Source organism: Oncorhynchus mykiss, chromosome 15, assembly GCF_013265735.2.
Source record: "Oncorhynchus mykiss isolate Arlee chromosome 15, USDA_OmykA_1.1, whole genome shotgun sequence".
Taxonomy (NCBI): Eukaryota; Metazoa; Chordata; class Actinopteri; order Salmoniformes; family Salmonidae; genus Oncorhynchus; species Oncorhynchus mykiss.
The window spans coordinates 17276872-17293963 of NC_048579.1; the positions used below are offsets into that span (position 1 = coordinate 17276872).

A 17092-nucleotide genomic window follows, 5' to 3' on the forward strand; every position below is an offset into this window, starting at 1 on the left:
TGTGCAGTGGCCATCAGTCATTTTGGAGAAGTTGTAGAATTGGTGTTTGAGGTTGGCATGAATTTCTAATAAGTAAAACCAGTACCTTGCAGTGCAGGCTAGATGAAACATGCTGAACAGTGGATTAGGCTACTAGTTACTATGCTTGGTGTGGAAAGGAGAGGAATCAGTCTGGCCAGACCAGTTGACCTGGATTAAACCTGTTCCAGGACACAATGGCCTTGCATTTTCAATGATGTTGGTCATTGATCAGAGTACTGGGATTCGGTTGCCGATGGCAGCGTCAATAGCGGTGTCCGTCTCCATCCCAGAAACCCAACCCTGGCTACCTGATGCCTCAGCCCCTGACCTCGCCACCGCATTGTGCAAGGTGGAATAGGCCGCAAAGCCTCAGTTGTTTGCAGTGGAAACCCAATATTTCCCACTACAAACTTTGTGTTTGGTTGGTTTGCTTTCGAGGCCGCTAGTCCTTGCTTTTGCCGTCCAAAGAGTTTTGGCTTTGAAACAGCTTATTGCATTGCTGGAATATTTTTTTTGTCCCCAACTGAACACAAACCCAGGAAGTGTCTTCCTTTTGATGTGTATATCCCGCTTTCTGATTCTGCTCTTGCTTTATGGGGGTTAGGCTGCTTCAGAAGAACCTAATGTTATTTGGACCAGCTCAGTCAGTGTTCTGAACCAATCTACATCTAGGCTAGTCCATCCTAAAGCAGAGGTGTCAAAATAATTTCACGGAGGCCCGAGTGTCTGCAGATTTTTGGTGTTTCCTTTCAATTAAGACCTAGACAACAAGGTGAGGGTTTTTAATGAGGGTTTTCCCCCAATTTCGTGGTATCCAGTTAGTCTTGTTTCATCGCTGCCACTACCGTATGGGCTCGGGTAAGGCAAAGGTCGAAAGCCATGCATCCTCTGAAACACAACCCAACAAAGCCGCAGTGCTTCTTGACACAATGCCAACTTAAACCGGAATCCAGCCGCATCAATGTGTCGGTGGAAACACCATACACCTGGCGACCTTGTCAGCATGCACTGCGCCAGCCCGCCACAGAAGTCGCTAGTGCGCGATGGGACGAGGACATCCCTGCCGGCCAAACCCTCCCCTAACCCGGACGACGCTGGGCCTGTTGCGACAGAGCTTGGACTCGAACCCAGAATCTCTAGTGGCACAGCTAGCATTGTGATGAAGTGCCTTGGACCACTGCGCCACTCGGGAGACCCTGGTGAGGAGTTCTTTACTTATTATTTATCTTAATTCAACAATCAAGTACAAATGTCGAGTAAACCTGCAGAGTTAAGACGCGTGATCTAAAGGAGAAGGCCCTTTTGGTCCGGGTTGCAGGCTTTGAGTTAAGAGAGCCACATTGGTAAGTACTCTGAATAGCACCTCTTTGTTCTTGTGTAGCACAGAGAAAGAGAGGGAGCGATCGAGAGCCAGAAAGTGCCAGAGCTTTTTAGAAGCTACATTTGCACAGATCCACTACGCATGAGCTGTTCTAGATAGTCCAGCCAAGTTTTCAGAGCTAGACAGAGGTGTGTTTTTCTCCCTCCAGCTTTCTCTCTTGCCCTAGTTGTCTGCCCAGTCCTATCCCTCTTTCTCCACTCCAGGGGCTTGTTTTGGATGCCCTGGTTTGGTGCCCTGGTTTCCATTGCATGTTCGGTCTGCTACCACCACAGGGTTCATGACTTTGCTTTTGCTTGGTAAAGGGAACTGATATGAGCACCAATCCTCTCTCTCCCAGTTCATGTGGGAATCATGTAGAAAATGATTTCAAGTGTCACATTTTTTTCAATGTTATTTAGAGTTTTTCTGTAGAATGAGCCCTTCACAATATCACCAGCAGCTGAGCTGTAAGCCGCAGGTGGAGCGGTGCGTCCCATTTGGCTGCTCTCGCTGCAACACCAGTGTTGACAGTGTTGGTTAGGCCTATTACAGACCGGGGAGGGAAGGGAAGTGGTGAGCTATGGACTCCAGTGCTCCAGAGAGAAGTGAACAGAAACAAACCTTGGTCCACCACACTCTAACAAATGTTACTGAAAAAAACATGGAGGGAGCTTTCGCTCAAGTTCAATTTTGAGATTAATTTAGTGTCCACAGGTTTAAAGGGCTTAAAAATAGAAGAAAAATAATAATAATATATATATACTAGTACCAGTCAAAAGTTAGGGCACCTACTCATTGAAGATTATTACTATTTTCTACATTGTAGAATAATAGTGAAGACATTAAAACTATGACATAACATATGGAATCATGTCGTAACCAAGGAAGGGTTTAACAAATCAAAACATATATATTTTTGATTCTTCAAAGTAGCCATACTTTGCCTTAACAGCTTTGCACACTCTTGGCATTCTCTCAGCCAGCTTCATGATGAATGCTTTTCCAACAATCTTGAATTAGTTCCCACATACGCTGAGCACTTGTTGGCTGCTTTTCCTTCACTCTGTGGTCCAACTCATCCCAAAACCATCTTAATTGGGTTGAGGTCGGGTGATTGTGGAGGGTAGGTCATCTGATGCAGCACTCATCACTCTCATTCTTGATCAAATAGCCCTTATACAGCCTGGAGGAGTGTTGGGTCATTGTCCTGTTGAAAATCAAATGATAGTCCCACTAAGCGCAAACCAGATGGGATGGGGTGGGGTATCGCTGCAGAATGCTTTGGTAGCCATGCTGGTTAAGTGTGCCTTGAATTCTAATTAAATCACTGACTCACATGTCCCCAGCAAATCACCATCACACCACCACCTCCATACTTCACGGTGGAAACCACACATGCAGAGGTCATCCGTTCACCTACGCTGCATCTTACAATCATACAAAGGTTGGAACAAAAAAACTCAAATTTGGACTCATCAGACCAAAGGACAGATTTCCATCAGTCTAATGTCCATTGTGTTTCTTGGCCCAAGCAAGTCTCTTCCTTATTGATGTCCTTTAGTAGTGGTCTCTTTGCAGCAATTTGACTATGAAGGCCTGATTTCAGTGTCCTGTGAACAGTTGTCTGTTACTTGTTTGTTACAGCAGACAAATCATTACAAACATTAACCAGCCAAGTAGAAGAGTTACACAAGTCAGAAATAGAGATACAATGAATCCCTTAGCTTTGATGATCTTCATATGGTGACACTCAGAAGACATTAATTTATTCAAAAAATGTTCCTTTTGTTCGATTAGTCTCTCTCTTATATCCGAAAACCTCAGTTTTGTTCGTGTTTTCTTCTGTAATCCACAGGCTCAAACGCAGTCACAACAGGCAGACAAAAAAATTCAAATTGTATCCGTGAAGTTCATAGAAACATGTCAAACTATAATTATATTCAATCCTCAGGTTGTTTTTAGCCTAACTAATCTATAATATTTCAACCGGACAATAACGTCGTCAATATAAAAGGTAAACAAGAAAGGCACTCTCTCTGGTCGCACGCATGAAAAAGCTCTGTGACACGGCAGGGTCCACTCATTCAGACTGCTAAATTTCTAGACTGTTGACATCTAGTGGAATGCATAGGAACTGCAATTTGAGTCTTCAGTCAATGGATACTGTAATGGCATTGAATAGAAAAAAAGAAAAATTCTACTTCCTGAATGGATTTTTCTAAGGTTTTTGCCTGCCAAATCCGTTCTGTTATACTCAGACATTATTTGAACAGTTTTGAAAACTTTAGAGTGTTTTCTATCCAAATCTACTAATTATATGCATATCCTATCTTCTGGGCCTGAGTAGAAAGCTGTTTAATTTGGGCATGCTTTTCATCCAAAATTCCAAATGCTGCCTCCTACCCTAGAGAAGTTGACCTTTCTAGCGCAGGGGAACCCCTCGACAACATTCCGCTGAAAAGGCAGTGTGCGAAATTCAAAAATATTTTTTTGAAATATGTAACTTTCACACATTAACAAGTCCAATACAGCAAATGAAAGAAACTTCTTGTTAATCTACCCATCGTGTCCTATTTCAAACATGCTTTACAGCGAAAGCACAACATATGTCATAGCCAAGTCGAAAAAACACACAGCCATTTTTCCAGCCAAAGATGGGAGTCACAAAAAGCAGAAATATAGATGAAGATTATCAAAGGTTAGTGATTAATTTTATCAGATGACACTCATAGGACATCATGGTACACAATACATGTATGTTTTGTTCGATAATGTGCATATTTATATCCAAAAATCTCAGTTTACATTGGCGCCTTATGTGCAGTAATGATTTGATTCCAAAACATCCGGTGATTTTGCAGAAATACTCATAATAAACATTGATAATAGATACTAGTGTTATTCACAGAATTAAAGATAGACTTCTTCTTAATGCAACCGCTGTGTCAGATTTCAACTTTTTTTTTTACGGAAAAAGCATAAACTGAGTACGGCGCTCAGAACCCAAAACAGGAATATTCGCCATTTTGGAATCAACAAAGTTAAAACCAAGACTATAAATATTAACTTACCTTTGATGATCTTCATCAGAAGGCACTCCCAGGAATCCCAGTTCGACAATAAATGACTGATTTGTGCCATAAAGTTCCATAATTTATGTCCAAATAGCCACTTGTTGTTAGCGTGTTCAGCACAGTAATCCGTCATGAGGCGCAGGCACTTCATCCAGACAAACTCAAAAAGTTCCGTTACAGTCCTTTAGAAACATGTCAAAAGATGAATGGAATCAATCTTTAGGATGTTTTTAACATAAAACATCAATAATGTTCCAACCGGAGAATTCCTTTGTCTTCAGAAAAGCACTGGGACGAGAGGTAACTCTGTCGGGAGCGCACGTCATGAGACCAAGGCTCTCTGCCAGACCACTGACTCAAATAGCTCTTATGAGCCCCTCCTTTATAGTAGAATCCTCAAACCAGTTTCTAAAGACAGTTGACATCTAGTGGAAGCCGTAGGAAGTGCAACTTTATCCATATCTCATTGTGTATTCGGTAGGCCAAGTTTTGAAAAACTACAAACCTCAGATGTCCCACTTCCTGGTTGGATTTTTCTCAGGTTTTCACCTGCCATATGAGTTCTGTTATACTCAGACATCATTCAGACAGTTCTAGAAACGTCAGTGTTTTCTATCCAATACTAATACTACTATGCATATATTAGCATCTGGGACAGAGTAGGAGGCAGTTCACTCTGGGCACGCTATTCATCCAAAAGTGAAAATGCTGCCCCCTATCCCAAAAAGGTTAAGAAGGAAAGAAATTTCACACATTCACTTTTAACAAGGCACACCTGTTAACCTTTCTGATCTCCCCATCCCGGATCCGGGATCGTGAATACAGACTCAAGCTCATTACCATAACGCAACGTTAACTATTCATGAAAATCGCAAATGAAATGAAATAAATATGCCATCTCTCAAGCTTAGCCTTTTGTAAACAACACTGTCATCTCAGATTTTCAAAATATGCTTCTCAACCATAGGAAAACAATCATTTGTGTAAAAGTAGCTAGCTAGCGTAGCATTTAGCGTTAGCATTAGCGTTAGCATCCAGCACGCAACATTTCAACAAAAACATAAAAGCCTTCAAATAAAATAATTTACCTTTGAAGAACTTCTGATGTTTTCAATGAGGAGACTCTCAGTTAGATAGCAGATGCTCAGTTCTTCCAAAAATATTCTTTGTGTATTAGAAATAGCTCCGTTTTGTACATCACATTTGGCTACCAAAAAAACCCGAAAATTCAGTCCTCAAAACGCGAACTTTTTTCCAAATTAACTCCATAATATCGACTGAAAACATGGCAAACGTTGTTTAGAATCAATCCTCAAGGTGTTTTTCACATATCTCTTCGATGATATATCGTTCGTGGAAGTGTGCTTTCTCTCCTGAATCCCAGGAGAAAATGCCCGCACCTGAAGATTACGCACAAATTTAGATAAAGGACACCAGGCGGACCCCTGGAAAATGTAGTCTCTTATGGCCAATCTTCCAATGATATGCCTACAAATACGTCACAATGCTGCCGACATCTTGGGGAAACGGCAGAAGGTCTAAGCTTATTCCTGTCGCATTCACAGCCATATAAGGAGACATTAGAAAACAGAGCTTAGGAAATGAGCAGAATTTCTGGTTTGACGTATCATCTTGGTTTCGCCTGTAGAATGAGTTCTGGTGCACTTACAGACAAAATCTTTGCAGATTCTGAAACTTCAGAGTGTTTTCTTTCCAAAACTGTCAACTGAATATCCATAGTCGAGCATCTTTTCGTGACAAAATATCGCGCTTAATACGGGAACGTTTTTTATCCAAAAATGAAATAGCGCCCCTAGAGATGCAACTGGTTAATTGAAATGCATTCCAGGTGACTACCTTATGAAGCTGGTTGAGAGAATGCCAAGGGTGTGCAAAGTTGTCATCAAGGCAAAGGGTTACTTTGATGAATCTCAAATATAAAATACATTTTGATTTGTTAAATTTGAGATTCTTCAACTTAGCCACCCTTATGGGCTGTTCCTCTTGCAATAAAGCTCAGCTATGAGGTTGAGATCGAAGGCTGTTTACCTGTTGTTGATGCCTGTATTACTGTTCATACTACTTCAAAAGGCAGCTCCTCAGTTTGTGAGGCAGACCTAAGTAACAATGTTGCTCCTCCTTGAGCAGAGCCTGAAAGGCAGATCAGATCAGTGACTGTTTCCTCTCCCTGTGTGTCCCAGGGGACGTAGCAGAGGCCGAGCCCAGGTTGAGGATGAGGACAGCATGGACGGGACGGAGACCGCCGAAGCAGAGAACATGCAGGATATGGGTGAGTTGACTGTCTCTGTCGTCATGGAAAGGTTTGTGTGTGTGTGTGTACATGGATGTATCAGTGTGCCTCTTTGTGTGTGCTTTCATGCGTGTTCCTCTTTTAATATTTGTGTGCTGTTGTCTTCATACATGTGTGCTTGTTTAGGCTGCCGTCACTAATAGGTTGGGGTTTTGGTTGTTGCACGACTGCTGCCCCCGCGATGCAGGCCCGCTGCCCCCGCGATGCAGGCCCGCTGCCCCCGCGATGCAGGCCCGCTGCCCCCGCGATGCAGGCCCGCTGCCCCCGCGATGCAGGCCCGCTGCCCCCGCGATGCAGGCCCGCTGCCCCCGCGATGCAGGCCCGCTGCCCCGCTGCCCCCTCGATGCAGGCCCGCTGCCCCCTCTGCAGGCCCGCTGCCCCCTCGATGCAGGCCCGCTGCCCCCGCGATGCAGGCCCGCTGCCCCCGCGATGCAGGCCCGCTGCCCCCGCGATGCAGGCCCGCTGCCCCCGCGATGCAGGCCCGCTGCCCCCGCGATGCAGGCCCGCTGCCCCCGCGATGCAGGCCCGCTGCCCCCTCGATGCAGGCCCGCTGCCCCCGCGATGCAGGCCCGCTGCCCCCTCGATGCAGGCCCGCTGCCCCCTCGATGCAGGCCCGCTGCCCCCTCGCTGCAGGCCCGCTGCCCCCTCGCTGCAGGCCCGCTGCCCCCTCGCTGCAGGCCCGCTGCCCCCTCGCTGCAGGCCCGCTGCCCCCTCGCTGCAGGCCCGCTGCCCCCTCGCTGCAGGCCCGCTGCCCCCTCGCTGCAGGCCCGCTGCCCCCTCGCTGCAGGCCCGCTGCCCCCGCGATGCAGGCCCGCTGCCCCCGCGATGCAGGCCCGCTGCCCCCGCGATGCAGACCCGCTGCCCCCGCGATGCAGACCCTCTGCCCCCGCGATGCAGACCCGCTGCCCCCGCGATGCAGACCCGCTGCCCCCGCGATATAGACCCGCTGCCTCCTCAATGCCTGTAGACCAGGTATTCCCAAACTGGGGTACGCGCAATGTCATCGGGGTACACCAAATAAAAATGTGATTCAATAATACTAATCTTCACATTTTCATAGTACATTTATATTTTCCATCGGGGCTATACATTTGGGTGTTTTTCTCTCTCGCTTGAGTAGCCTTGTTTCACTGCAAAAAATTAAATTAAACCGTCTAGAGTTCAGCGAAATAACACAATGTCAAATACAGGTAGCCTAGTCAAATAATTAACATCCAATCACATTAACCGCTACTCTCTCGTGGAAAACCTTCACTCTTGCGCAGACATTTAGAAACAAAACATGACAATTTGAAAAATAAGCCACAGGAGTTTTTTGAGTAGTAAGACTTGTATAAAAGCAACAGAAACCATTAATTAGAAGGGGCTAGAAGCATCTTATATGGTGAGCTACTGAGTGGCTAGGGCAGGCAAGCCCCATACTATTGTGGAGGACTTAATTCTTCCTGCTGCCACAGATATGGCTGGGACAATGCTTTACAGACAAAAAAAACTGACGCATCAGTGACATGGCAGGAGATATTTTTAAACAATTACTACTTTGCATACAAGCCAGTGAATTATATGTGTTACAGCTGGATCAGTCAACAGACGTGGGGGGCCTGGCACAGCTCCTGGTATATGTCCGTTACATTTATGGGGGGGTCAATTAAGGAAGACATTCTCTTCTGCAAAACACTGGAAACCAGGACAACATGAGAGGATATTTTAAAAGTACTGGACAGCTTTTTGACATCAAATGGACTTTGGTGGTCAAGATGTGTTGGTATCTGTACTGATGTTGCAATAGCCATGATGGAGACATAGTGGATTGGTAACGCGCGAGCAAGTAGTGGCTCTCGACGCCATTTGGGTGCACTGCAGCATCCCCCGAGAGGCTCTTGCTGCCAAGGGAAAGCCTGACAGCTTGAAAGACATTTTGGACACTTCAGTGAAAATGGTTAACTTTGTTAAAGCAAGGCCCCTGAACTCTTGTGTGTTTTCTGCATTTTGCAATGATATGGGCAGCGACCATGTAATGCTTTTACAACATAGAGAAGTGCGCTGGTTATCAATGGGCAAAGTATTGACATGTTTTTTACAATATTGAGAGACAAGCTTAAAGTTTCCTTTACTGACAATAATTTTAACTTGTCTGACCGCTTGCATGATGACGAGTTTCTCACACAACTCGCCTATCTGGGTGATATTTCTTCTCGCCTGAATGATCTGAATCTAGGATTACAGGGACTCCAACTATATTCAATGTTAAAATTATGTGTGTGGCAGGCTTACAATGATGGCAATAACACGATATTTGAGAGTGCGCTGACCCTTGTGCTAGAGGAGGTACACAGCTGGAGGTTGAATGTTTGAAGGGGTGAGGGGGGACTATAAAACGTTTGGAAACCACTGCTGTAGACTATATCCTTCAAGTTGTCTGTAGAGAGGCAATCTACCAGTCTTGTTGCATGTTGCACCACCCTCCCCCATGTCTTTTTGAGGTATCCGTTGCTAAATGGTAGATGACTAAAGGCCGGTTCATACTTTGTATTTCCACAGAGCCAAAATGTAGGCTTAATCACTGGCTCGTTATGGGATGTTTACAAAGCCATCTGCAGCTGCTGCTTGCAGGGGTCTCGCCGGCCCACCGTGCACTTCCCCAAACATTTCTAACCCGATAGCTCTGTGGATGCAACTTCGTTAAGGCAGAACATCCTTGGAAAACAAGGTGGCATTCGGAGAATGCATTATGTAAATCAACTGCCAGAGGGCTGGCTAATATTTGCGATAGAACATGGTCAACTCCCCTGTTGGTGGTGGTGTTGGTTCGCGTTTCGCTGCTGGCATTTTGTTGACCTGTAAATGACTTCACAAGCTTGGCAAATGCCACACAAAGGAGAGAAATAAAGTCTAAATAATTTTAACTGCTTTTGTGCTGCTGTCACAGGGTGCCTCAAGTGTAAAGTAGTTTCCTTTCTCCTCCATGATCACTAGGTTTAAAGCCTATTCAAACCTTTCACCTGTTTGTGGTTATGACAGATGGGGGAGGAAGAAATTAGTTGTATTGAGACCCATGCCTAGTTATGGTAATTTGCCTAGTTTTCCCCAATGCACGATGAGATCAAGGCTTCACACCAGCAAAAGTCAATAGCATCACTTGATCTGTTCCTCTTCAAAAATGTGCTGCCAACCCTTACCAGTGCACGAACACACACAGTCCCCACCCCTTACAAAAGCCTCTTGCCGGACCGGAGATTAATTTCCTAGCTATTAATTACACTCCAGGGCTTTTGCCGTGGGATTTTCCTAGGTGGAATGCTTTAAGAAAATGCCCCCCCATATACTTAGGCAGAGTCAGTGTCAAAAGGGAAAATCAGGTCCCTGTTCTACTTGTACCCCACCTAGTTGTCTCCCTTCGGCCAATATTCTGATGCATATTCTGGGCAATCTTGTTTGTATTCCCTATTAGTTATGAAGAATGCTACCAAAGACCAGGGTTTGCTTTTGCTCCAAGAATGGCGTTTTGTGTCTTAACAATACAGAAATAAAGATGCAGTGTGTACGCTTCAGTGCTTTTGCGAGCTACAACAAGGATATATTATTTTATCCCCCCATTTCCAGAGTGAAGGAATGTTGTCACTCGGAAAGAGAAAAAAAAAGCAAAGTTCCTTATCACTCTTTAATGAGTGGTTGAGAATCACGTCCGGGTCAACGGTTCAAAATAACGCATTTTCGGCTTTTCAAGTGGTGCAGCGGAGTGAATGATTTATGAAAGTATTGTGAATGCCTGACTGAGGGTTTTGGATGCCCTACTGTTTCAGGACTTAATTTAACCCTATAAAAAAATATAAACAACTAATAAGGAAATAGATCAGAATCTGTGGGTTGTATTTCATTAGCTCTCTCTGGGAAGTCTGCCAGGTCAGACTTGAGAAGGTCTGCTCCACGCTGAGACTAGGGCTTTATCAATGCTCTTATTGATATTGCTAAGGGGTTTTATCCAAGAGGGAATCTAACCATTTTGAGTTTCTCATAATTACAATTATATATTAGACTACTCATTCTGGACAGAGGTGTGTCCTTCCAGAACAATTGCAGATCTTAATTCTTTTGATTTCACATATCTCATATGTATTTCTCCTGATGTTATAATTTTAAAGGAAATGTAAAACCCAGAATTACAGTAACTAGCCTAACCACAAGATCAAGGTGTTTAATAACTGTTAGATGTTGTATGGTTTTTATAATTGTTTTTCTACCAATCAGCAAATGCTAAAAATGGGACTGCATTCTGCAGTCTGCTCCCGTGTGGTTTATTAGTGACAATGTTTTGACCACTTCATCAACCTTATCCCTAATAACCCACATGGGAGCATAGATGGCAGTGTGTGGAGTTATCATTTGCCTAACATTAGCTGATATCCAGCACCTGCTCAAAGGCATTGGATGTGCATATGTTCTCTTTCTCGTATAGAAACCAAAAATCTAAATAGAATTAACAGTGTAAGTTACTAGCCGAGGTATCGAACTGATTCCCAGAAAGCAAACAAATGTTGCCAATAAATGTAATTGGTCTGTCCCATTGATGTAACATTTCTAAACTCTAAATTATTTGGCCAGCTATTATTTCCCCTGAACTCCTGTGTAGGCAACTCTTCAGGAAAAGAGTGCCACATTTTTGTCGCTTTAAAGGTCAAGGTAAAGGTCACGTCATCTCTTTTTGCCCGGACGCGTTGTGACATTTTCGGCAATGCTTTTGTGATTTTCAGATGAATTGACTGGAGTTCACAGCCCTTCTCCTACTGAAAGGGTTGCTAGAGCTCAAAGCATTCACTAAGCCCACACAATCTCAGTGTTGCTTTTAGTAACACTAGAATAAAGTTTGCAGGGTAATGTTCATTTTAGGCATGCAATGGAAAATGTTTTAATGTTTTGCAACAGAAAAATGAAAATGAGCACTTATTTTGAGTCTATATTATAAGTCCAGGTAGTCACCCTGTTTCAGTGAGTTTTACTCATTTTGGTGGTTAACTTCATTAGGATAGGGGGCAGCATTTTCACTTTTGGATGAAAAGCATGCCCAGAGTAAACTACTTGCTACTCAGTACCAGATGCTAATATATGCATATTATTAGTAGTAATGGATAGAAAACACTGACGTTTCCTAAACTGTTTGAATGATGTCTATGAGAATAACAGAACTCATATGGCAGGCAAAAATCCAACCAGGAAGTGGGAAATCTGAGGTTTGTAGTTTTTCAACTCAGCCCCTATTGAAGATAGTGGGATATTTGTCACCTTGCACTTCCTACGGCTTCCACTAGATGTCAACAGTCTTTAGAACGTTGTTTCAGGCTTCTACTGTGAAGTGGGTCCGAATGAGAGGGGAATGAGTCAGAGGTCTGGCAGAGAGCCACGGTTTTGTGATGAGCAGTCATGTGAGAGTTAGCTTGCGTTCCATTGCTTTTCTACAGACAAAGGAATTCTCCGGTTGGGACATTATTGAAGATTTATGTTAAACATCCTAAAGATTGATTCTATACTTCATTTGATATGTTTCTACGACCAGTAATATAACTTTTTAGGTCGTCGTCCGACCTTTCCGCTGGACTTGCACGCTCGTTTGGATTTGTTTACCAAACGCCCTAACAAAAGGAGGTATAAACTTTATCGAACAAATCAAACATTTATTGTGGAACTGGGATTCCTGGGAGTGCATTCTGATGAAGATCATCAAAGGTAAGGGAACATTTATAATGCTATTTCTGACTAATATTGACTACACAACATGGCGGATATCTCTTTGGCTGGTTTGGGCTCTGAGCGCCGTACTCAGATTATTGCATGGTATGCTTTTTCGTAAAGTAAAAAAAAAAATCTGACACAGCGTTTGCATAAAGGAGAAGTTTATCTAAAGTTCCATGTATAATAGTTGTATCTATTATCAATGTTTATTATGGGTATTTCAGTAAATTGATGATGTGGCTCTGCAAAATCACTGGATGTTTTGGAACTACTGAACATAACACGGCAATGTAAAATTAGATTTTTGGATATAAATATGTACTTTATCGAACAAAACATGCATGTATTGTGTAACATAAAGTCCTATGAGTGTCATCTGATGAAGATCATCAAAGGCTAGTGATTAATTTGATCTCTTTCTGCTTCTTGTGACTCCTCTCTTTGGCTGGAAAAAAGGCTGGGTTTTTCTGTGACTTGGTGGTGACCTAACATAATCGTTTGTGGAGCTTTCGCCGTAAAGGTTTTTTGAAATCAGACACTGTGGCTGGATGAACGAGAATTTTATATTTAAAATGGTGCCTAGTACTTGTATGTTAGAGAAATTTGATTTATGAGATTTCTGTTTGAATTTGGCTCCCTGCAATTTCACTGGCTGTTAGCGGAACCCCGTTCCCAGACAGGTTAATGAACACAACCTAGAGGTGCCAGTTGCACCGAGCCTTTGACTGGCAGGTGAGGGGTTAGGACTAATCCTTTTGCTGTTCAGAAAAACTCTGTTTTTCTTTGTCTATGCAAAACTAAGACCAATGGTTTGGAATGAAAGAACTCTGTGTTTGCGTAGTCTGACAACTTGTGTGTCACAATAAAATGTGTTCATAAAAGAGTCCTGAGTGAAACTAGACCAGGTTTCTTCTGAATAAGGTGCTGTTGCCTATGTCAACTGTGTTTCCAAAGAGAAACAAGTCAACTGTCACCCTGGATTTTGCTAGTTTGAATAATTTGGTAGTGAGCACTACTGCTGTCCAATGACTAAATGTTTGGTTATAGTTAGTAGACATACTAAGTGCTTTATGAATGTGGTTTCCCGCATTTTGAATAAATAACAGTATAACATCTACCCCCTCTTTTTCCCACAGAAGTTAAGGAGCTGGTTCTGGATGTCGAGGAGGAGATCATGGTGCCAAGCCCCAGGGACGACAGACCCCTCTCCCCACTCTTCCAGCGCTCCGTGTCGGAGGACTCTGCAGGATCCTCCGCCTCGACCCTGGAGCACGCCAAAGTCCGGTAAGAGGAAGAGACGATGTGAGTTGAGTAAGGTGAGGGGAAGAGAGTGACATAGAAAGAGTGTGCGTGCGTGCCAGATGGCCAGAATAAGGCAAAGCAGGAGATGGCGGCAGGGAAAAGGAAAATGAGATTCCAGTAAGAGAGGCAGAGTAAGACTGACATTCTAGACATTCTCAGAGGGAGGGATAGTGTGAAGGAGAGAGGGGGGGTGTGTAGTCAAATAATAGACAAGGAGAGGATAGAAATGAGAGGGCATTGGTGAGTGAGAAAATGACTATGACACGCTGAGTCACAGCTGTGTGTGTGAGGAGTCCAGGGAGTGGTGTGTGTGGTTAACAGTGGATGGAGGGCAAAGCGTGTGTATATTTATGTCTCAACGCACACACAGTGGGTATATGTGTTTGTGCAACCCAACAAAATGATTGTGGGCCCATGTGTGCATTGCGAGAGAGCGACAGACAGAGGGAACAAGCAAAAGAAAAGAGGGACAGAGTATTTTCAGAGAGTGTGAGGGAGGAGAGGATGTGTGTGCTTGCATGCTTGAATGAGCCACCATGGTGGGGACGGGGGAGGGGGAGGGGAAGGCGTGCAGGGAAGGTAAACGAGGGAGGTAGAAAGTCGAGGTGGGGGAGGGGAACAAGCAGCGGAAATAATTGAGAGCTGGGGATTGTGGGTAGAAGGGAAAAGCAGGCTGGGTAAAGAGGTCTCGGGGCCATCGGGGGTAGCCTGTAGACTGCAGGGCTGCTATTGTAATTAGTAAAGGGAGGGGGAGAGTGAGAGGAACAAGGGGATGGCTTTTTCTTTCTAGTTCCAATTAGTAGAGATTGTGTTCCCGCTAGTGTACAGTAGAGAGGCCCTGGCAACATGTGGAGGGATGCAGGAAGTCACACAGACGGGCGCAGACACATGCACACTTATCGTACACACACACACTAGAGCCCTGCACGGCATTTATTTTAAGCCCGAGCCCTACCCATGTCACAACGTTCCTGGACCTACTCTACCCATGCCCGGCACTACTAAAATTTAAGGCCCGCACCACCAGAAATCAGAAATGACTTCCTCCGTTAGTAAATCCGTTAGCTGCTCCTCTCTGTCTGTCATTCGTTCCCTGCGCGCTGCTTGCTCATGGCAGCTCTGGGTCTGTGAATATTCATAGCATTGGCTCCACTTGGGCTGCTCTGCTCAATGACGAGACATGAGAGAGCAGCAGTTAGCTACTTTTCGTCACTCTAATCTCCCGTCAAAACTATTTTCTGAGAAATCATCTCTCCTGTTTTCTATTTGACGATGTTGATGCACTTCTGACACCATGTTATGTTCTTAGTCATATATGACTGTACTGCGCAGCAGAGCACGAGCAAATGGCTCCGCTTCAAAATTTTAGTAATGCCCTGCCCGTATCCTAGTTATTGATGGAATAACCTGGCCCTATCCGGCCCTAACTTGATGTATAATTTCGGGCTCCGTCGGGCACCAAAACTCTAACACGCGCATGCATGCCATTGTCGTAAAAGAATAAAGACTTAACACTGTTTAATAGGGAATTGCCAGGGACCTCACCATACGATGTTACCACGATGTAATATGTATTGCGATTCTCACAATTCTAGGTTTTGTGATTGGATACTCGGATTTTGAGATTTGCTGTTCCAAACATATTGCTCTCTATATGTCTGCTGCAGAGAGACGAGAGAGAATGATAAAATGTGTTTTGATCAGTCATGGAAATAAAAGTGCTGAAAGCATGTTGGCTCCCTATTTAAGAAGATGGAGAAAAAGCTGGAACTGATTTAAAAATGTTGTTTTTGTGCAGGTACATCCGACTACTTGTGTTGTCACGATACCTGAATTTTGACTTCGATACCAGGTTTAGTATCACGGTAATTGATACCAAAGCGTTACCACAGCAAAAACAAGTGCTTTAGCTAAAGTCACAGAATTTTTTTTTTATAACATTGAACAATACACTGAGTGTACAAAACATTCCTAATATTGAGTTGCCACCCCCCTCCCGTTACCCTCTGAACAGACTCAATTCGTCAGGGCATGGACTCTACAAGGTGTCAAGAGTTCCACAGGGATGCTGGCTCATGTTGACTCCAATGCTTCCCACAGTTGTGGGAAGTTGGCTGGATGTCCTTTGGGGGGTGGACCAGTCTTGATGCACACGGTAAACTGTTGTGTGAAAACCACAGCAGCTTTGCAGTTCTTGACACAAACCTGTTCTTGACATCTACTACCGTACCCCGTTCAAAGGTTTTTCAAACTTTTGTCTTGCCCATTCACCCTCTGAATGGCACACATACACAAACCATGTCTCAATTGTTTCAAGGCTTAAATATCCTTTAAATATAATTCTTTAACCTTTCTCCTCCCCTTCATCTACACTGATTTTGAAGTGGATTGTACAAGTGACAATAAGGGATCATAGCTTTCACCTGGATTCACTTGGCCAGTCAATGTCATGGAAAGAGCAGGTGTTCATAATTTAAAACCAGTAACTGGTGCAAGCCGGTTACCGGAGAGCATCTTAACTCCTAAACCAAGTGAGGCTTGTCATTTTGCTTGTGAAGAGCAAGGTTACATGGCCTGTGTCCGGTGCGAGCTTTACACATGTACATTTAACAGACTCTGGGATATCCGGTTCTGTGACCAGCTTTTTGTCTGGGCGGTCACCATCTCGAAGTCTCTCCCATTGGATTGTGGACGGTGTCTACCTGGCATACAGGGGCGAAGGTTAGCTAGCGGTGGATGTGCCCACTCCACAGGGGTTCTGGCAGTGTCTTGAGCATCGTTTAAAGGGTTGACTATTGGAGATATTTGTCCTTTGACAAGTTGGGCGTCACCATACAATTTTCAGGTTTTATTGCTTGGATGTCACTGCTCCTAGTGTAGCCCACCGGGTGCTTAAGACTGGGACATGGGAAACTAACTAGGCAGCTCGCCGTTTGCAATACCCAGATTGCTGACTTGCTGAAAGGGAACGTAATGTTATGACCATAACTACTGTTCCCTGAAGTAGGAAAACGTGGCCCCGTGCCGCCCATTTCTGGCCTCGGTGAAGAGCGGTATTGAATTGAAGGAATGAATCTGAGCCTCACGCTTATTACCTGTGGAAGTTGGGGCTTCCAGTGAGGTGTGGATTTTAGGCGGGATTTTAGATTCTTCAACCGAAGTCACAATGCGACTCTCCATAGTTGTACCACGTTTCCCTCTTTCAGGGAACAGTAGTTATAGATTTAGAATAAAGTACAGTAATTTACAAAACAAATATCTAAAAATAAACTGCATCTCTCTGTAATTCCTTTTTTT

General features: G+C 44.1%; 1 protein-coding gene across 1 annotated transcript in view; it reads left to right on the forward strand.

Annotated features, from left to right (window-relative positions):
- LOC110490933 (histone-lysine N-methyltransferase 2C) overlaps positions 1-17092 on the forward strand; it is a 228806-nt gene that overhangs the window by 32715 nt on the left and 178999 nt on the right. The window contains exons 3-4 of the mRNA XM_036945610.1: positions 6657-6745; positions 13630-13777. Of these exons, the coding sequence (XP_036801505.1) occupies positions 6657-6745; positions 13630-13777 (237 nt within the window). The remainder of the gene's footprint in view (positions 1-6656; positions 6746-13629; positions 13778-17092) is intronic.